The sequence below is a fragment of the Rhinoderma darwinii genome, chromosome 5, assembly GCF_050947455.1.
Source record: "Rhinoderma darwinii isolate aRhiDar2 chromosome 5, aRhiDar2.hap1, whole genome shotgun sequence".
Classification (NCBI taxonomy): domain Eukaryota; kingdom Metazoa; phylum Chordata; class Amphibia; order Anura; family Rhinodermatidae; genus Rhinoderma; species Rhinoderma darwinii.
Window position 1 is genome coordinate 154,467,499 of NC_134691.1, and position 22,971 is coordinate 154,490,469.

A 22,971-nucleotide genomic window follows, 5' to 3' on the forward strand; every position below is an offset into this window, starting at 1 on the left:
AACATGACCCATCTTGAGGCGGTTTCCTCCTCCAAAACCCCATTTCAATGAGTCAGAAAGAGGAAAAAAAAACCTCGACGAGTGTTTTGACGAGTTTTTGTCAAACCACTGTGCAAAAACCTACTGGAGCAGTTTTTGCAGGAGGAATTTTCCTCCTGCAAAAAACTCAGTGTGAACACAGCCTAAGGGTATGTTCACACGGCAGCGTCTGTAACGGCCGAAATTACGGGGATGTTTTCAGGAGGAAACATCACCGTAATTTCAGCCGTAACGGCATGTGCAGGCGCTTGAACGCCGCGTCCATTACGGACGTAATTGGCGCTGCTTTTCATTGGAGTCAATGAATAACGGCTCCAATTACGCCCAAAGAAGTGACAGGTCACTTGTTTGACGCGGGCGTCTAATTACGCGCCGTCATTTGACAGTGGCGCGTAAATATACGCCTCGTGTGAACAGACAAACGTCAGCCCATTGCTTTCAATGGGCAGATGTTTGTCAACGCTATCGAGGCGCATTTTTCGGACGTAATTCGGGGCAAAAGCGCCCGAATTACGTCCGTAATTAGTGCGTGTGAACATACCCTAAAACTGCCTCGCGGGAAAAAGAAGCGACATGCCCTATCTTCGGGCGTTTACGCCTCTGACCTCCCATTGACTTCAATGGGAGGCAGAGAAAGCGTATTTCGCAGTATTTTATGCCCGCGGTGCTCAATGGCCGTGGGCAAAAAACGGCGCGAAAATCGGCGTGCAGGGAGAGGAAAATCTGCCTCAAACTTCCAAATGGAATTTTGAGGCAGATATTCCTCCTGCAAAATACTCTGTGTGAACATAATGTAAATTCACGCGTCGTAAAACACGCCAAAAAAGGCGGAGGCGTTTTTCCCCACGAGCGGAAAAACCGTCTCGCGGGAAAAAGAAGGGACATGCCCTATCTTCGGGCGTTTGTCTTTGACCTCCAATTGACATCAATGGGAGGCAGAGAAAGCGTATTTTGCTGTTTTTTGCCCGTGGCGCTCAATGGCCGTGGGCATTCAGCAGGATATGTTCACACGGAGTGTTTTCAGCCGTTTTTCGGGCTGTAAACATCCCGAAAAACGGCTGAAAAATCGAAAGCAGAACGCCTCCAAACATCTGCCCATTGATTTCAATGGGAAAAACGGCGTTCTGTTCCCACAGGCCGTTTTTTTACACAGCCGTTTTTTAAACGGCCGTGAAAAAGAAGTGCATGTCACTTCTTCAGCCGTTTTTGGAGCCGTTTTTCATAGACTCTATAGAAAAACATCTCGAAAAACGCAGCGAAAATCGCGAGTGGCTTAAAAAACTTCTGAAAATCAGGAGCTGTTTTCCCTTGAAAACAGCTCTGTATTTTCAGACGTTTTTGAGTTTGTGTGTGAACATACCCTAATTACTGACAGTAATTACGGACCCATTCATTTCTATTGGCCACGGACACCTTTCAGTATTTTTACTGATTGGTGTCCGTGCTGAAACAATTATAGAACCTGTCCTATTCTTGTCCGTAATTACCGTCCGTATTTACATAAGCGTTGCTATGCAACATGTTGATGACCTCATTTGCATCCTCCCTCTTTTTTTCCGGATTCGTATATACGGATGCAATACGAACCGTATATATGGTTGAAATACAGATGACTACGGATTTGTATTTATGGACAGTATTTCGGGATAGATGAAAATACTGTCGTGTGCATGGGGCCTAAGGATTTTCTTACCATTGATGGAATGTTCGTTGAATATGCCATCAAAGTTTGATTGGTAGTGGTCTGACCACAGGGACCCCCACTGAGCCCTAGCGATAAGTAACAATGTTGGTATTGGGGGGCCAAGTGCTCGTACCATCACAAACCTCACCTACTCTTCCAGGAGGTATACCCTTTTCTCTGTAGTCTCCTTGATATTACGTAAGAGTAAGGGTCTGTTAAGATCTGCCGATGACGTGAGCTAACACTCTCTTCTGCTCAGCGATGCCGAGGTCCGTCTCTTCCGAGTGCAGTCTGACGTCATTGGCGCATGCGCAGTACTGCTGATTAGACCGATGAAACGTCAAGGGTGTACTGCACATGTACTGATTATGAAGCAGAGCCATGCACGCGTTCAGTAGACTACGGGGTTAGGCGTGAACTCGGCTATTAGGCCACATACACACGAACGTGCTTTTGCGGGCGCAATTCACCCGTAAATCCGCGGATGAATTGCGGCCCCATTCATTTCAGTGGGCCTATGCACACGACCGTGGTTTCCACGGACCGTGCATGTCCCAGGAGCCTGGACCGCAGAAAGATTGGGCAAGTCTTATTACGGCCGTGTTTTGCGGTCCAGGCTCATAGAAATTAATGCACGCGGCCATGTGCACGGCTTGCGATTTGCAGGTGACAAACCTGAAAATCACGGCCGTGCACATGGCTACGGTCGTGGGCGTGAGGCCTTACACTTCCTGGCCCCTGTCAATCAATGAAAGAACGGAGCGAGGGATGGACTGGGGAAAGAAGATAGAGCATTTTGCAGCAAAGGGGACGCCCTCGTTGCTCCAAAATGCTAATTTGCATGTATTGGATACAATTATTTTCTCTGCAAAGGAGGCACCCATGTGAAAAAGGAAAATAACCTTACATTCAGGTGAGCCTACACTATATTACTACTAGTTTGATAGGTACATTTCTGGTGACCGTCTCCCTTTTAGGGCTCATTCAGACGAGCGCGTTCCTCGTCCGTGGGCTGTGCATTGAAATAACGCACAGTACATGGACCCATTCATTTTAATGGGGCCATTCACGCAAGCGTGAGTTTTCACACAGCGAGTACTCATTGCGTGAAACTCATGCATGGGGTTTTGTGCACCTAGTCGCCCGTTGAAGTCAATGGGTGCGTGAAACCCACAGACAATACACGGACGACATCCATGTGCTGTTCTGTGTTTCACGCATCAGTTACAAAGAAATGCAGATTAAAAAAAAAGTGCTTGCACAGATGTGAAAAACACATGCCACACGCAAAGCACACTGAAGCCAATACGCAACGCACACTGATGGCACACGGACATGAAATTTAGGAAAAACGCTCAGTTTTTTACGCGCGCAAGTCGGACATGCTAGTCTGAAAGTAGCCCAAGGTGCAAAATATTTATTACTGTGACACAATTTTAAGGCATAAAAAACAGGACTTTAACCCCTTCCCGCTTTGGCCACTTTTGAGCCTCATTTTTTTAAATCTGACATGTTTCACTTTATGTGGAATGCTTTTACCTATCCAAGTGATTCTGAGATTGTTTTCTCGTGACATATTGGACTGTATGTTACTGTTAAAATTTGCTTGGTACATTTAGTATTTAATTGTGAAAAACACCAAAATTTGGTGAAAAATTGCAAAAATTAGCATTTTTCTAAATGTAAATGTATCTGCTTGTAAGTTGGCAGTTATACCACACAAAATTGTTGCTAATTAACATCCCCCATATGTCTACTTTAGATTGGGATCGTTCTTTAAACATCCCTTTTATTTTTCTACGCTTAGAACTTTAGTAGCAATTTGTCACATTTTCAAGAAAATTTCAAAAGGTTATTTTTTCAGGGACCAGTTCAGTTGTGAAGTGATTTTTAGGGACTTATATATTAGAAACCCCCAAAAAGTCACTCCATTTTAAAAACTTCACCCCTCAAAGTATTCAAAACAGCATTTAGAACGTTTCTTAACCCTTTAGACGTTTCACAGGAATTAAAGCAATATACAAATTTCATTTTTTTTTTGCAGAAATTCCTTTTTAATCCTTTTTTTTGTAACACAGGGTATTACCAGAGAAACGCAACTCAATATTTATTGGCCAGGTTCTGCAGTTTTAGGTTATATCCCACATGTGGCCCTAGTGTGCTTATGGACTGAAGCATCGGCTTCAGAAGCAAAGAAACACCTAGAGGATTTTGGGGCCTTCTTTTTATTCGAATATATTTTAGGCACCATGTCAGGTTTGAAGGGCTCGAGGTACCAAAACAGTGGAAATCCCCCAAAAGTGACCCCATTTGTAAAACTGCACCCCTCAAGGAAATTATCTAGGGGTATAGTGAGCATTTTGATCCTACAGGTTTATTGCAGAAATTATTGAAATTAGGCTGTGAAAATGAAAATCGACATTCTTTCAAAGAAAATGTAGGTTTAGCTAATTTTTTCTAATTTCCACAAGGACTAAAGGAGAAAATTCACCCTAACATTTGTAAAGCAATTTCTCCCGAGTAAAAGAATACCCCACATGTGGTCATAAACGGCTGTTTGGACACAGGGCAGGGCTTAGAAGGGAAAGAGCGCCATTTGACTTTTGGAGCTCAAATTTAGCAGGAATAGTTTGCGGAGACCACGTCACATTTGCAAAGCCCCTGAGGGGACAAAACAGTGGAAACACCCCACAAGTGGCCCCATTTTGGAAACGACACCCCTTGAGGAAATTATCTAGGGGTATAGTGAGCATTTTGTCCCCACAAGTTTTTTGCAGAAATTATTGGAAGTGGGCTGTGAAAATGCAAATCTACATTCTTTCAAAGAAAATGTAGGTTAAGCTAATTTTTTCTTATTTCCATAAGGACTAAAGGAGAAAAAGCACCCTAACATTTATTTGTAAAGCAATTTCTCCTGAGAAAAACAATACACCTTAGTGGTCATAAACGGCTGTTTGGACACACGGCAGGGCTTAGAAGGGAAAGAGATCCATTTGGCTTTTGGAGCTCAAGTTTAGCAGGAATGGTTTGCCGAGGCCATGTCGCATTTGCAAAGCCTCTGAGGGACCAAAACAGTGAAAACGCCCAAAAAGTGACTCCATTTAGGAAACTACACCCCTTGAGGAATTCATCTAGGGGTGTAGTGAGCATTTTGACCCCACAGGTGTCTCATAGATTTTATTAGAATTGGGCAGTGAAAATAAAACCAATCCTTTTTCTTCAATAAGACGTAGCTTTAACTCCAAATTTTTCATTTTCTCAACAAATAAAGGAAAAAAATAATCCCAACATTTGTAAAGCAACTTTTCTGGAGTACGGAAATATCCCATATGTGGTCATAAACTGCTGTTTGGGCACACGGAAAGGATCAGAAGAGAAGGAGCGCCATTTGGCTTTTGGAGCACAGATTTTGCTGGATTGGTTTCTTGACACCATGTCGCTTTTGCAAAGCCCCTAATGTACTAGTACAGTGGAAGCTCCTCAAAAGTGACTCCATTTGGGATACTACACCCCTTGAGGAATTAACCTAGGGGTGTAGTGAGCAGTTTGACCCCACAGGTGTTTCATAGATTTTATTTCAATTGGGCAGTGAAAATAAAAATGATTTTTTTTTCCAATAAGACGTAGCTTTAGCTCAAAAGGTTTCATTTTCTCAAAAAAATTGTAAAGCTATTTCTCCAGAGTACGGCCATATATGGTCATAAACTGTTGTTTGAGCACACGGCAGGGCTCAGAAGGGAAGTAGCGCCATTTGGTTTTTGGAGTGCAGATTTTGCTGGATTGGTTTCTGGTCGCTGTGTCGCTTTTGCAAAGCTCCTGTGGGACCAAAATAGTGGAAACCCCCCAGAAGCTACCTAATTTTGGAAACTACACACCTTAAGGTATTCACTTAGGGGTGTAGTGAGCATGTTAACCCCGCAGGTGTTTTGCAGAAATTAGTGTGCACTCGATGTTTCAGAGTGAAAACGTTTTTTTTTTCCATAGATATGCTAATATGTGGTGCCCAGCTTGTGCCACCATAACAAGACAGCTCTCTAATTATTATATAATTTTGGCGACTTACGCAGTATTGGTTCACAATTGCAGAGGCTCTGATGTGAAATATTAAAAGAAACCCGAGAAGTGACCCAATATTGGAAACTACACCCCTCAAGGCATTTAAGGGGTGTAGTGAGCATTTTCACCCACAGGTCTTTTCCATAAATGATTGCGCTGCGGCTGGTGCAAAGTAAAAATTTTAATTTTTTTCCTCAGATATGCCATTTCAGTGGCAAATATGTCATGCCCAGCTTATGCCACTGGAGACACACACTTCACAAATTGTTAAAAGAGTTCTCCCGGGTATGGCGATGCCATATATGTGGAAGTAAACTGCTGTTCGAGCACGCTGTAGGGTTCAGAGGGGAGGGAGCGCCATTTGGCTTTTGGAGCGTGGATTTTGCTTGGTAGTAGTTTTGTTTGGGGTTTTACTGGTATTTCAATCCTTTCTGCACTAGCCGGTATCGCACTGATAAATGTCCTTCCTTATCCCCCTTTTGGTCCACACACACACCGCACCTTTGCAGTTTGGAGAATTTTGCTGGGAGGCGTTGTCCTGGTATAATATGGGCACCCTCGCTTCCAGCAGATATGTTTGGGCCCTCCCCTTCCTGGTTCCCTAATTTTAGGGCCTTGATAATTCGCCTCTTGAAACAGAAGAAATGTGCCCTTCGGGCCGGCACAACTGCATATTTTTTATTTCCTGACTTATGGAAGCCTTAACTAATTTTATTTTTTGATAGACACTATGAGGGCTGTTTTTTTGTAGGATGAGCTGTAGTTTTATTGGTACCATTTTGAGGTACATGCGACTTATTGTTCACTTTTTATCCTGTTTTTTGGGAGGCAAGGTGACCAAAAAACAGCAATTCTGGCATAGTTTTTTTTTATACAGCGTTCACTATGCGTTATAAATTACATGTTAACTTTATTCTGCGGGTCAGTCCGATTCCGGCTATACCTAATTTATAGCACTTTTTTATGTTTTACAACTTTTTTCACAATTAAATTACTTTTGTAAAGAGAATGTATTTTTTTCTGTCGCCATGTTGTGAGAACCATAACTTTTTAATTTTTTAGTCGACGGAACTGTATGAGGGCTTGTTTTTTGCAAGACGAGCTATAGTTTTTATAGGTATCATTTTTTGATACATGCGACTTTTTGATCACTTTTTATTTAAATTTTTGTAGGGCAAAGCATTTTTTTTGCATTTTTTTTTTTACGCCATTCACCGCGTGGAATAAATAAAATAATATTTTTATAGTTTAGGCTGTTACGGTTGCGACGATACCAAATATGTATGGTGTATTTCTTTTTTTCAATAATAAAAAGGACTGGATATGGGGAAAAGGGCGATTGTGTTTTATTTTATTACTTGAAGTTTTTATATTTTTTACAACTTTTTTTTTCACTTTTTTACACTTTTATTTAGCCCCACTGGAGCACTTCAAGGTCCAACTGTCAGATTGGTTTTTTTTTTTAATACATTTCACTACCTATGTAGTGCAATGTATTAGATCTATCAGTCATTCACCGACAGCAAGCCGATTAGGATTCGCCTCCCGGCGGGGCCTAATGGGCTTCCGTAATGGCAGAGCAGGAGGCCATTGTTAGGTCTCCTGTTGCCATAGTAGCAGTCCGCAGCCCTGATTGCATGGCAGGGCTGCCGGATCTGCTGACAACTACAAAGAAGCTTTAGATCGCTGCATCTAAGGGGTTAATGGCAGGGATCGGAGCTAGCTCCAGTTCCTGCCATTACAGGTGGATGTCAGCTGTAAAATACAGCTGATATCCACCGCTGATAACGCCGGCTCAGCTCCTGAGCTGGCGCCATCCTGCCGACGGCTACAGAAGCCTTTTAGGCCCCGCCTCCAGGCGGGGGCTGGAAGTTTTCCGTGCTAGACAGACCGGGAGGCCACGATTAGGCCTCCGGTTGAGATTGCAGCCACCGACACCCCGGCAATTTCAATGGTAATGCTTCCATTGCAGTCGATTTCCGTTTGTTTCCATTCCGTAAAGTTTCTGTTCTTTTTGCGGAAACAATAGCGTAGTCTACTACGCTAATGTTTCCATGGAAAAAAACAAAACTTTACGGAACGGAAACCGACTGCAACTGAAGAATTACCATTGAAATCAATGGTAATGCAAACAGAAGCTCTGGTTTCCGTTCATTGGTTCCTCCGACACAAAGGTAGAACAGAATTGATGAATGGAAGCCCAGTGCTGAGGTAAACAGGCCCTAACAATTTGGACTATTTTGTCAGGTCCATTATATAAAATCCAATTTAAATTAACTTTAATTCCAGGTTGTAATGCAAAAAAAAAACAGGAAGAACACCGAGGGGGTAAATACGTTTGCAAGGCACTGTGAAGACCAAACAGCAATATATCATGTGGTATTGAGCGATATGGCTAATTAAGGCTATGATCACACCTGCGTCGGCGTGTTCCATTGTTCGGCTCTGTCAGAGGAGCAGAACAAGGGAATAAACGGAAGCAAAGTTTCCGTTGCACAGCCGACACACTACCGGCGGAACCCGTTGACTTTACACGGCCTATTTTTGGCCGTTTTTCGGGCCGTGAACCCCCGAAAAACGTCCGAAAATTCGGAAGCAGAACGTCTCCAAACTTCTGTTCCGACGGAGCGTTTTTCAAAAAGTGACTTGAAAAAAGCTCCAAAAACGGCCTTAAAAAATGCAGCGAAAATCGCGAGTGGCTTAAAAAACGTCTGAAAATCAGGAGCTGTTTTCCCTTGAAAACAGCTCCGTATTTTTAGACGTTTTTGACTCATCTTGTGAACATACCCTAATAGGTTCCGTTGGCTATCCGTCAAGGTGTCCATGATTTTGTTGTGATTTGTGTTAATGTCTACGGTAATCTCGGCTGGTTCTGTGACGGAGGCCCCTAGCAAAGAGGGGCATGGGTTAATAGTACACCTGGAAGGTATGAATACAGTATCAATTCCAACTCTCCTGGACCTTCTAAGAGTTTATCAGAGTGGGGGTCTTTAGCTATTAAAGGGATGTGATCATATAATTATTATGCATAATAAAATTGTTGTACATGCCTCTTCTACATTTTGAATCTCATTATTAAACATGGGTAAGAGTGGGATTATGATTCCCAGTAGCTATTATGTCTAAACTACAGGCTGAAATAAATCGAATGAGATAAAATCAGCTCATACTTGTCAGGATGGGCTGGAACATGTTGTTCACCCATTGCTTACATGTCAAACAGCCCAAAATTACTTACTATACAATCCAATTTCAGGACGTTAAACTTTTTGCTCCCCATTCCTAAATCTCAACTTCCTAAAGGTTTATGTACACAGCCTTATTATGGCTCTGCTTTGATACAGAGCCATAATAGGACTGCTATAAATGTGCATGAGCCCTCTATTGTACCTCCGTATGTTTCTGACTTCATATGGAGACAGAGGTTTTGTTTTTCCCTACAAATTCAACAGAAAATAAATTGTGCTGTGATCCATCATACTCCATATGTACCGAGGTAGTCACAGTATATCTTTACAGTATTAGTCATTCTACAGTATATTGGTGTCCATGAAAACCTCTCGCTCATTTGGAATGCAGCAATAGCAAGTTGATGCTTGCTCTCGTGATGGCTACAACCAACTTCTTATGTAACTTCAGGACTCCAGCTCTTCATAGTGTGAATGTAGAGGCACTGATGTTTAACATTTAGAACAGGAAGCATTGAGCCGAGGGACGCCAAACTGGGTAATGTATAGCAGCGGCACACAAGTTTGAAGTGTTTTCAACTTGAAGACCTCCAGAGGATTGTCTGATGGCTCTGTTTACAGTGGACCAGTCCAAAGGTTTCACATAGTGTGATAATTTCATTGAAATTGCCAGTGATCTGCTGTATCGTTTGGAAACTGTATTATAATGAATAACCTACAATTCAGCTTGGGATATTGGACAGTAGTGTACTGAGTCTTAGGGTCTGTTCACATCAGCTTTGCTCTCCGTTTCGGTGTTCCGTCAGAGGAACTCCTCAACAGAAAGACAAAACGAACTTTAGCTTCCGTTTACTTCACCATTGATCCCAATGGTGACGGAAAATTGCTAATGGTTTCCGTTGGTCACCGTAGTGACAGGGTTCCGTTGTTTTTGACAATAGTGCAGCTGAATGCGCTATTTTTATCGTCAAAACAACGGAACCCTGTCACAACGGTGACAAACGGAAGCTATTAGCAAAGTTTCCATCATCATGGAGATCAATGGTGATGCAAACGGAAGGTAAGGTTTCCGTTTGCAATTCCGTTTAGGAGTTCCCCCGACCAAAGACTTAGACAGAACCCCTCAACTGAAAGCACCGCTGATGTGAACACAGCCTTACTGTTAGTTACCTTACTGGAAAACACAAACGATCACAATTTCAGCCAAAGGATCTTGCTATTAGAAAGTGGCTTAAAGGACCAGTGTCACGAAAAAAAAATTTTTTAGATCAATTTGATTTTAGTGTTTTCTGAAACATTTTTTTATTTATTTGTGTGTTTGTGTTTTACTTTTTTTTATTTTTTCACTTTTTCTTCCCTATGGGAGCTGCCATTTTTTTTTCCATCTCTGTATGTGTCGATTAACGACACATACAGACATGGAATACGGCACATACAGTCCCATAGTGAATGCGAACGGGGCCCGTTCCATCCACTATGCTGTACGCCGTCTGTGTGGGAACGGCGCATGCTCCGCTCCCACACAGTCCAAGTTGAACTGTGCGACGTCCGGCGCCATTTTCCTGTGGACCGGAAGTCGCGGCCGGACAGTAAGATTACTACTTCCGGTCGCGGCTTCCGGACTTGTGCACTTGGAGCGGCGGTAGCAGACGGACCGGAGGGAGCGGCGGCGGCAGGAGCAGGTAAGTTATTTCTATGTATGTTCGTGTTTTAGTGTGTGTTTACTACTGTATGTTAACCTACTACACTGTGTGTTAGCTCAAAAAATGGCGACACACAGTGTAGGAGGTTTGACCGTTCAATCCCCTCGTTTCTCCCGGCACTAGCCAGGATAAAGGAGGGGGGATTCTGAGAGCTCACTAGAGCGAGTGAGTTTTCTCAAATTTTGCAGCATAAAGCAATGTGGTTGCTTTACCACATGCAATGCTGCAATTTTGGGAATTGCTCCATCTAGCGACCAGCGCTGGGAAATATTATAAATTAGAATCTAATTTATAATATTTCCTGACTCGTGAAAAAAAATAAAAAAATTAGAACAATGTTTAATCACCTATACACTAACTGTTTAACTAAAAAAAAAAAAAAAATGTTTTTCTAGCGACACATTACCTTTAAGGTTCTTTTACACAGGACAATGATTGTACAAGAGCTCGTTCTCAATCAGCGATCACACAACAAATGAGCAAATGCTCGTTTGTTGACTGATCGGTTCTTTTATCCGGCCAGAAAAATGGTCGGTTGTTGGCAGCACATCTCCCTGTGTAAATGTATTAACTATCCTTCGTCCCCATACATTCCAATCATCACTCCGTTCGTGTGGGACAAATAAACACCGAACAACATGCTGTATTGTTGATCAATGCTTGTTTACCAGGCAGAAAATCTTTCCAATGTATTAGTCCTTATTCCAGGTTCATGCTTCGCTCTTTATCTTCTCATCTAACTAGTGTGACAGTATCTTATGAACCACCAGCTTTAGTGGTCTTTTGAACAGATTCTTTGCCTTGACTTTAGCACTTCTTTTCCTTTGTATTTTTTTTTATAAATCTCAATGTATTGCCTTTTAAGGATGGTGATACAAGTTCAACTGCCTGCTCCAAATGGAAAGCCGAAGTTGACTTTAAAGTAAACCTATTAGCGAAGATTCCTGCAAACGGTCTAAAAGAAAAACCATCTTTGTTGCCTATAGCAAGCAATCACAGTACTTCTTACATTTCATGTAGCGCTCTTAAAAAAAAAATGTGCAGTAATTGGTTGCTATGGGTAATAAAGATGGTTTTTCTATTAGACCGTTTTAAAACTGTAGGGGAGATTCATGAAAATACAACTTTCATGACACAGTGTCACTTAAAAATGAGATGCCCAAGAGAACTGTGTGCAGAGTGTTTCCTGTAGAGATGTGTGCCCACCCTACTAACTGTTCAAAGAACAGCCAGTTGTTTAGGGTATTTGAATGCTTATAGTTTGCAGTAATACTGATTTGAAGAGACCATCCAAGTGATGTGCTCTCCGTCTGAAGCACCTTCTGCACATTAATTTCAGATGTACTGCAGCGGAGGTACTTATATTCTTTTGAAGCCCGAACAATAGCGCTAAACTTTTATAAAATATTCCAACAGTGGTGTTCTGTGCTTTGTCCACGTTTGACGTTTTTCTAACTTCGTTCATGCACATAATAAAGAAACTGCTTTCTGAACATCAACTTTCCTGGTCCATTTACCGTCTTGTATGAGGTGGAAACATCTAAGAGTTACAAAAGCTTCTACGAAACAATAGACCACAGAAGCTAACAGAACATAACTGCTGCGTAATAGAGCACAAAGCAAATACCTTGTTCTAACTTTCAACGCACATTGCCAAGTTCTAAACGGACTATAAAGGCACAGTCGTTCCACTCCAATCGATTGGGTTGAGTTTCTATGGCTAACCAACCATTCACAAGCGTGAGCTCTCCATGCCAAGTATCAACTGAAGGAGTATCCTGCATGCCACCATTGAATTTTGAAGCAGTTGTCTGGATTGAGGAATCAGACTTCAACTAGAAATCTGATGGGCAGATTTAGGAGTGGCCGAGGTCATGAGAATGCCTGGTGACACTAAAGGAATATCTTCCTGCTTGTAAAAACTGTAGAAGAGCAGATACTATCTTAGGGGTAGAACATAGAGAGTTCTTATAATGGAGTCATTCAGATTAAGCTCAAGTATTTTTTATTGAGTAATGTGAGATGCAAGACAAACCGATTCCCACTATTTTTTCTTGTAAATAGTCTAGAAAGTAGTCAACCAGATTACACTACTATAATATTTAAAAAAAAATGCAAGTATGTATATGACTATTATGATGAGGTTTACATCCTCCTGGAACTTGTTCACACTGCCCCAAAAGACGTGGGTAAGGACGCTGCTTTTCTGAGTAGTGAGTGCTCCCGATGCTGTGGCAGTAAAAAGTTGAACCCTGAAAGTTTTTAATACAGATGGACCAATAGTGAACTGTTCTCTATATAAATGTATACTAGTTTATATGTCTTTCAGAGCTTCGAGGTTGTGTGCACAGATATTACACTAGGGACTGTGAGCGTTATTCCATGTTACTGCACCGTAGCAATGGGTTTTGCCATGCCAATAAAAGTTAGATCTGTTTAGGAAGGTCGAATACTGAACCAGTGTAATTATCTGTCATGTAATAAATAATATTCCTCTCATCACCAGTACTTTGACATTTTTATCTTGCAGGGAGCAAAAAATTCAAGTTACAGTTTGGTGATTAATGCAAATGTCACATTTGTACCCTCCACTGTGTTAATATTTTACATTATAACTTACCAGTTCCTTTGTGATCTTCAAGGTAATGAAGATTTATACAGTTTACCATCAGCCATGCCTTTGGACTTGTCTCGCTTCTTAAAGATCAATCAGCTTCAAAGCTCTTAGGTTTATGGTGTGTAGATAACATTCAAGTTTAACCGTTTTATGTAGACTATATAATGATATATAACAAGATGATTATAGCCTAACAGATCATGGAAAAATGTGTCACTCGAAAGACCTTCATGTCTCGGATTCTGTATTATTATTAGCATTTCTCATTTGGACGGAGTACCTTCCCATTTATACCACCCTGACAGTATTCTCAGATGTATACCGTTTCAGAACTCCATAGGAAGACCGAATAAAAAATAAATTAAAAAAAAGTAAACTATCCTCCCTCTCCCCAAAAAATACAATTACAATTATTTAGAAAATATTTTATTAAAAGCCATAGCTTACAACAACTGCAGTCCATGGAAGCAGGTCCAGCAATTCATCTATTTGTTACCCGGCCAGTTTATCATTACACGCTTGTCCTAGTAGAGTGAAGTATTGGTTGCTTCTGTATATTGCCATTAGATATATTTCTGACACCATGCAGGACATTTTTAAAGTGAACCTTTACTTCTCTAATGGAATATATATATTATATATATATATATATATATATATATATATATATATATAATCCAAATTACCCGCTACAAGTGGGAGCGATTCAGGTAGGAAGAGAGCAGGAACGGGGAAGTCAAATTTCTCACACTTGCTCTCAAAATACCGCTGGGGTTTTCTAGAGATGATTGTTTAGCCATGGTGGTATTAAATTGAAAAGCAAATTGGCAAAGATATTTTCTGGTATCTTCAATTTGATATTAAACACATTCACATTAGTAAAATATACTTTATTATGTGAGCAGCGTTGTACAAGTATTTATGGAAATTTGGCCGCCTAAATGTGATTTGGTGGTCTACACCCAGCTAATAGGGTTCTAGATATGTGCATAAAAGGTAGTGCTGGCATTTTGCCCAAACATCATTAAAAGTACAACATAAGAAAACTGAAACACTTGAAATGTTTCAAACTTTATTGCCAGCTAATATAACAAACAAGCAAAGTGGATTATAAAAGGCTAAGTTCAGTAAACCATACAGTTGTATGCAAATATGGCATAGAATTAGCTATGTTAGTGCTGGGAAGTGAATCTATATATATAAAAAAAAAAAATCTAAGACTGAATTTCTTCAATGCAATTCTAAAAGCTCCAAAGTCAAGCTGCAAAAAAACTAGAGAATGCAAAAATAGCTAAGAAGAATTTACCAAATAGGACTTAGCTGAATATTTGTAGAAAAGGCACAGCAAATGTAAATTACATTACAAATAATGTGTAACCCATACACATTGCTAAATACATAAAAACATTTTCTTTAACCATTTCAGTAATAAAGAACTTGTTACAAAACCATCATGTCCCTCATAATGAAAAGATTAAAAGTTTTTTCAGTGCACATTTCATAACATTTAAAATGAAAAAAGAAGCATGTAGTTTAACCAAATGTTATTTTTAAAAGGCAAAAACCAGTATACTTTAGATAGTCAAACCCATTCTCAATTAGTTTCCAAAAGAACTACTGCTAGCAGACTGGAAGGAATAGCTGTATGAAGCGGATGATGCATCAAAACTTCCTCGTCGTGATCCACTGAGAGAACCTGAACGAGATCCTGAGCGGGATCCAGGTGCTGAAGACACATTGTATGGGCTACTTATTCCTTTAGAAGACACTGAAGCTGCTTCCAGCATTCTCAGGCCTGTTACATCTTCAACCATTGAACGGTCAACTGCTTCTTTGTAGGAGATTTTCAGTTTCGTTTTTGGACAGGTCAGAATTTTGGGGTAGCTGTTGATGTCTCGCAGTTTCTGAGCAGCACGACCATCAATTATACCTTTCCGTATAGCTTCTTCTGTTGTTATTCTGGATTGTGTTTCTGGATCAATGAGGCCCCCTGTTAGGTACTGAAACTCAAGGAAACGCTGTCCAGCTTCATAAGGCAGCCAGTTTACCTTCATCGCTTCTGCAGCAGATATTTTTTTCTGTCCCCTAACTCCATCAAAACCAGAATATGCTTTCTGTGCTTGCTTCAGCCTGGCTGACATATCATGATCTATAATGCCTTGGGTGACCGCATCTTGCAGAGGAATTTTTTGGCCAGAGGTTGGACTGATAATGCCACCAGTGCAAGCCTGGGCTTCAAGTAAACGCTGTCCAGTAATTGTATCAACAATACCACGTTTGATGCCCTCTGAGATGGAGATTTTTTCTAAATTTTCAGTATCAAATATGGCTGCAATAGGACTGGTTTCTTCTAAGGCGTCTGAAAGTGAGCCACTTGTAGACCAGGAGCTTGTTCGAAACCTGGGAGAGGAGAGGGAATCTTGTCGTGAAGTAAATAGTACATCATCACTTAGATTTTTGTTGGAGATCATGTCTGCAAATTGAGTGAGGCTTAAGGTACCAGCACGATATTGTTCAAAGTTGCTTTTATTGATTATGTTCAAATCTATAGCTTCTTGGACATCATACTGGTTTCCTGTCTTGCGGTCAACAAGTACAACTCTGGTTGAGCCATCTGAACCAGTAGTAGTTATTTCTTCCCACTCACACTCTTGTTCTGAAAGCTCAATATAGGTGTCATAATCAATAAGCCCTTTGTCATAAGCTTCTTGTACAGTCATTTCCCTATTGGTATCTGGGTCAACTATTACCACTCTACGTTTCCTAGAGGTTTTCTTTTGGGATGCCTGGACCAACTTTTTCTTTTCTTTTAAAGGCAGAAGACATAGCTTGGTTTTCTCATCAACAATGCACCTTTCTTTTAGTTGCAAGTATGTCAAATTTTCTTCAGTGTTGGGATCAAAAAAACCTTTGGTGTCATCATTAGGATCTAAAAGAATTTCATTCAATTCTTTATTAAAATATCCACGTTTATATGCAACATCAACTGGTAAACGATGACTTGCTTTTGGATCAATGATTCCACCAGTAGCGATCTGAGCTTCCAGCAAGCGGATACCATGTCCTTTTTCAATAAGTTCCTTGTTCATAGCCTGAAATAAAGAAATTATGTTTCCAGTTTCCGGGTCTTTGTAGCCAGTTACAGCTCTTTCTGCAGACAGTAGTTTTTCTTTGAATTCAATTCCAACAAGTCCTCTTCTGTAAGCTTCTTCAACTATAAGTCTTAGATTATTTACTGGGTCCACTATGAACCCTGTTGCTGCTTGTGCTTCCAATAATTCCAGTGTGGTTCCAGGTCTAAGCAATCCTTTTTTCATTGCATCGTAGATTCCTAGTTTTTCTTTTGTAGCCTCATTGTAGATACCAGCAATACAACTGGATCCCTGCAGAAAATCTTTAATTCTTTCACTGACTTCTTCTACAGAAATCTGCCCAGATTCTAGTTCATCTACCGTAGAAGAGCGAATAATCCCAGATTCCACTAACTCCGTCAAAGGTACTTGATGTCTTAGACCGGTGAATGAAAGGCTTTTCTTCATTACTGGTAACAAAAGTAGTCCTGTGTGAGATTCAACTCTGCATTTCTGCCTAAGCTGCACATAACTAACATTCTTCTTAGTGACTGGATCCATATAATACTTTACATCATCGCTGGGGTCATTAAGAGATCTGTGTATATCCCGATCAATCAAGCCACGTGATAATGCAACCTCAACAGGCACAAAGACACTGTTCACTGGGTCAACTATTCCTCCAGCAGCCATTTGAGCTTCTAAAAACCGTAAACCAACTTCCCGACTAATCAAATTTTTCTTTATAGCTTCTGCAACGGATACAATTTTTCCAGAGAAAGGATCTTTAAAACCAGTGACTGCTTTTTCTGCAGTATATATGGCATCTTTGTCTTGGAAATCAATGAGGTCCCTAGCTACAGCATTATCTACCGATAGCTTTTCATTCCTTTGTATGTCTATTATTCCTCCTGTTGCAGCTTGAGCCTCTAGGAGCATGACTGTGCTCTCAGGTGAAATCAGTTTCTTTCTCTTTGCTTCCACAAATGAATATTTCTCTTTAGGCGTTACCGATACTCCAGAAATTGCACCAGCTCCTTTCAAAAAGGGTTCAATCTCAGCTGCGACTTCTTCCAATGTTCTCTGGCCCTTTGTTAATTTTTCAAAAGTAGACTTTGTTAATATTTGGCATTCCAGAAGTTGATGTGCTGTAACTTTTTTCCTCAGACCATCAAACACAAACTTGGAAAGATCTACTGACATGTCTTCATCAGTTTGAATTTGCTTACTTGATGATATAGGTCGCCTCCGAAGATTGTCCAGTTCCCTTTGAAGAGCAAGTCGTTGAGTATCAAAATCTGCCTGAGTCAATCGCTGAGTTTCCTCCAGCTTACGCCGATATCTCTCTTCAATAGACTTAATCTCTGCCTGCAATCTTTCAATTTCAGTTTTGTACGTAACTTTTTCTCTTTCGCTTCTCTCCCAATCACTCTCAATTCTTTTCACATCTTCCTCTTTGCGGGTGTATTGTGTCCTGCACTGATTTAGGTCATTTCGAATTTGCTGTTTCTCTTCTTCCAAGCGTTGTTTGTTGCGTGTTTCTGCATCTAATGTAGTCTTTGCACGACTTAGTTCCTCCTCAAGACGTTGCAACCTTGTTCTATCTTGTTCCAAAAGTTTTATTTTCATTAAAAGGCTTTCCTTTTCTTGAACTACTTCAGTACATTTCATACTAGATTCCTGTATCTTACCAGTGGCCTAAAACAAAGATAAAAATACAAAGAAAAGATTTTTTTTATTGTCATAATCACCCTTTACCAACAATTTACTAAATTTTAAATTCTACCAGTAGTGTCTCAAACACTAGTTTATTTTGGTATGACAATGAAATAGACTTAGTTACATGTCCAAGCCACGTGATATTAAGATATATATTAACATTTATGTATGCATTGCAATAAAGTAATTATAGAATAATAATAAATGCTATGTTTGGTCATTGCAGGCTGCAGTAGATTTGGTTTTAGGCGAGTTTATCATTTGTCTAAAACCTGAAAAATACACAAAACAGAAAAAACAAAACTGAAAAGATAAAATTTAATGAGAACAGACTGATTCACTGACATCTGAGACGGGTAATACATATGATTAGAACATGATGACAAAGTTAGTGAAGGTTTCATAGATTTAATTAAATCACAACACATACAAAGAAATGTTTAATAAGATTGACAATATGTAGATTGTGTTGTATTAGAAGTTACAGAAAGGGTTTATTAGTTGCTACAATATTGTAGATAAATATAAGTGCACATATTGCGGTTCTAAAATATATTTTAATATTTATGTTAATAAATGTAATATAATAAATACATGCATATATAATAGATTATAGCTGCCATGCCTATATATTTTAAGACAAATACAATAAGTAATCCATATATCTAAATGGAACTGGCCCTGCATTATTCCCTTTTTAATGAAAATACTCCTAATACTTAAGCGTATGTTAAATATCGATTTTTTTATTTGGATTAAACTGCATATCAGGTACTCCATGTTTAATATTATATATATATATGTGCATAGACATCAGGTACTATTTCTTCATTACCAGCATGCATCATTGATCCTAATGGTAAATCTATTTAAATTTGACTTTTTGTAGGAGGTTTACAGAACAGGTTGATGCTTAGTAGATAAACTGAATGGCGCCCCTATTCTTAAGGTGCCTTAAGAAATCCTATTATGGAAAATATAAATCCATTTATAAAAAGTGTTAATAAAAATAATTACATATTAGGTCATTGAATGATTCAATTACTGGACAGAAAACACATTAAGGGAAATTTATTTGAGTACCTCTAGTGCTTGCTTTTGGAATTTTTCAATTTCCTGTCTCAAATTTTGCCTCTCTTTCTGTAATTCATTTATTAGGCCCTGTAGCTCCAAAGATCGCTTGTTGCTGATTTGCAGCTGGTTCTTTAGCTCTGTAATGGTTGCATTTTTTTCACCATCCACTTCATCTTTACACTTCCTGACATCCTCGTTCTCCAGTCTAACGTAACGCAGCTCTTCTTCCAGCTTTAGGTGCTCTTTAGTCAGATTTTCGGTTATTGACTGCAGCCTTTCTATCTCTATTTTACTCTCATTTAGGTTTCGGTTTCGCTCTTCAATGGTTTTCTGCAAGTGCTCATTTCTTATATGAGCCTGCCGTAAGTTTTCTTGCTCTACGTGTAACTGCCGACGTAGGCTTTCCACCTCAGCTACAAGTTTACTGAGCTCATCAATGTTTCTCTGCTGGTCTCTGAGCTGACCATCTAAAGACTCTCTCTGTTGCCTCAAGTCTTCTTCAGTTTGCCTTTTAATGATTGTAACTTGTTCTACTTGTTGTGTGAGAGTTGTGATCTTTTTCATTTGTTCAGTACTAGATCTTCTAAGAGCCTCCAGCTCTAGTTCTAACTTTTGATTTTTTGCATGCTCATCTGTAGCAATTCTTTTTTGCCTGTTTATCTCTTCCTCGAGTTTATTCTTCTGTGTTTGCAGTTCCTTCAGATTGACTTGAAGTCTGCTTATGTCATTTTCTTTTCCTTGTTTTTCTAGTGACAGTTTTTCATAGTCTGATTTAAGTCTTATTAATTCTTGTTCCTGAATCTTTAATTTGCTTATGGTCTCTGTGGCAGTGTTGTTGGTTTTCTGTAGGTCAAACTGGGTCCTTTGTAAGCGGACATGCTCATCCTCAAGTTTTTTCTTTTGGTTTATTTCAACCTCAATAACTTTTTTCAATCTTTCGATCTCCTTATTGCGTTCCTGAATCGTTTTGGCAGCATCCTCAAGGGATTTTTTATTTTTATGCTCCTCCTCAGATCTTAACATGTTAAGCTGCCTCAGTTCAATCTCTAGTTGTTGCTTCCTTTGAGTCAACTCTGAGGAGAATGACTTTTGCTGGTGAGCATCATCTTCTGTTTTTTTGAAATTATTTGTCATTTGTGTCAGAGAGGTCTTTAGTCTGTTTACCTCTGCCAACATGTCTCGTTTCTCTCTCGCTAGAATATCTATCTGTTGATTTAAGCCAGTGACGTTGTCTTCTTTTTCGATACTTAGTTCATGGATGGTGGTTTTTGTAATATTAATTTCTGTCTCATACTTGTTTCTTAAATTTATAAGCTGATCGTCATAATTGTTTCTTACCTTTACAAGCTCATTTTCATATTGTCTCTGACGTACAGCCTCCTCCTGAAGTTGGTACTTCAACTTGTCAATCTCACCGTTTCTATCCTGAATTGTCCTGCTGGCTTCTTCCAGCGATATCCTATATCTTGTAACTTCTTCTGAGTGACTGGTAGTGATCTTATGTAATTCCTTCTCTAATTGCTGCTTTCTCTGATTGAGCTCAGACCCTGATGATTTATGTTGAAGAGCATCATCTTCTGCCCTTCTACGTTGTTCATTTGTTTGGACAATGGTTTCATTGAGTCGGGTGATTTCTTGGGTAAGTTCTCTATTTTCTCTGGCAAATTTCTCAAGTTGAGCTCTTAATTCATGCACGTCGTCTTCCTTCTGAACAGTTATTTGCTGTATTGTGGTCTTCGTAATATTTATTTCAGATTCATACTTGTTCCTCACACTATTGATTTCGTCACTATACTGCTTCCTTACCTTTGACAGCTCATTCTCATAGTCCCGCTTCCTCTGGGCCTCGTCTTGCAGAAGAACTCTTATCCTCTCTATCTCATATTCCTTCTCCTTGATTATCTTCTCAGTTTCAATTTTATGCCGGTTGACACCATCTAATTCACTATGCCTCTTTTGCTGTATTTGGTCAAATTCACTCTTCTGGATCTCACATCTGTCCTCCAGTGCTTTTCTCCTTCTTTTCTCATCATCAATCTCATATGTGAGTCTGGTTATCTTTTCATTAAGTTCAGTTATCTGACTATAGCATTTATCAAGGTTCTGTTTTGCGGAAGACCCTTCCATTTCTGCTTTCCTCTTCATATCTTCCAGAAGAAGGAGTCTTGATTTGTACTCAGAGCATTCAATCTGATACTTTTGCATATTCTGATCAAGGAATTTGGTTTTCTGGGAATGATCTGAATTTGTATCTCTGGCAAGTCGCAGTTCCTCCTCAAGTAACTCAATCCTAGTGTTTTTCATCTATAAAAAAAGAAAAAAAAAAAAAAGGAGGTTAGTCACAATTTCATAATCTTGAGATTTAGGTTTTCAAAGTCAAGATAGGCACTGTCCACATCACGCAATTTGTTTATGTTTAGCATACACGCCAAGAAGATCCCTCACCAAACTTAAACTCCAAATATATGAAAATGTGTGCAATACGGTAGTTTGTTTCTGAGCGTTTGTACGTAAAAGTGTAGTAAACCATGCTTTTCAGTATAGCATTAAAAAAAATAAAATAAAAAATGACCAAGAAAGGTATGCCAGGACACGATCCGGACACACTTTTGGCATACGTCGGGACAATAGGTGGCTATGGCTACATTCAGCATATGCGTTGGAAGCATACCCTGGTTAATGTAACCATTAAACATGTAGCAGTCTGATTCTGCTAAGTCATGTCATCAGGAGTACCTTAAGCTGCTCTTTTTTGTCTGCAGCTTGGTAGCATTTACACACTGCCTAATAAGCAATATTTTATGGACGAGTAGAAACGATGATAAATGAAAACCTGCAAACAAATTATTCAGAAAATGTATTGGCTACTCAAAATATTTTAATGTCGGATATAAATTTTATTAGAATTTTAGGGGGTCCACTTCATAATTTTAGTATAGACATGTAGAAAACCACCTGCCATCACCATAAATATCCAGTCAATTATGTCTCAGCAGCTTTCCCCATTATAGTGTTCCTCCGCAACAATGTCTTTTGAAACCGTTCTGAAAGGAACGATGTAGCACTTAGGCTTCCTTCACATCTGCGTTGGGCTTTCATTAGACCTTTCCGTCAGGGGAACCCATGAACGGAAAGCCAAACAGAAACCATAGTTTCTGTTTGTCTCCTTTCCGTAAGGTTTCCATTGTTTTGGTGGAAACAATAGCATAGTCGACTATGCTATGGATTCCGCCAAGAAAGCGGAAACCTTACGGAACGGAGACAAATGAAAACCATTTGGAACGGAAGCATTACAATTTAAATCAATGCTAATGCAAACGAAAGCTATGGTTTCCGTCTGGCTTTCCGTTCATGGGATCCCCTGACAGAAAGGTCTAACGGAAGCCCGACGCAGATGTGAACAAAGCCTTACCAACATAAAATCCAATGTTTATTGAAATGGCTTAAAATACAAAAAGAAACAATTTCAATAAACAAAACATTATGTGGGTAGCTGCATGGTCTTCACTTTTCGCTCTATTCAATTATTCAGTTTTTTGCCAGTTGCAATATCGAGGATTACTAACCTAAATTATCAATTTTCAAGATGGGTAAATTAAAATGAGGTCATCTGCTTCCCCAGAATCATGCAGTACACGTAAACAAATCCTTATTATGTATTTAATCCCTTAATGACCGCCAATACGCCTTTTCACGGCGGTCATTAAGGGGCTTTAGCCAAGGCCGTCGCCTTTTCACCGTGGCCTGATAAATGCCCTGCACGGGTGTCCCGTGCAGGCTAGAGCCGGGGCTCGGTTGTCTGATGACAGCCGGGCTCCTG

The 22,971-nt window shown here is 39.8% G+C and overlaps 1 protein-coding gene across 3 annotated transcripts in view; it reads right to left on the reverse strand.

Annotated features, from left to right (window-relative positions):
- Nucleotides 1-13,697: 13,697 nt before the first annotated feature.
- The window catches only part of DSP (desmoplakin), a 56,714-nt gene continuing 47,440 nt past the window's right edge, over nucleotides 13,698-22,971 (reverse strand). For 2 of the 3 annotated variants that reach the window (XM_075826662.1, XM_075826663.1), the window contains exons 23-24: nucleotides 19,161-21,455; nucleotides 13,698-18,056 (exon numbers count right to left, since the gene is read on the reverse strand). In XM_075826662.1, the coding sequence (XP_075682777.1) occupies nucleotides 14,886-18,056; nucleotides 19,161-21,455 (5,466 nt within the window). In that variant the 3' untranslated portion in view covers nucleotides 13,698-14,885. The remainder of the gene's footprint in view (nucleotides 18,057-19,160; nucleotides 21,456-22,971) is intronic. The other variant, XM_075826664.1, reaches the window with a different exon arrangement.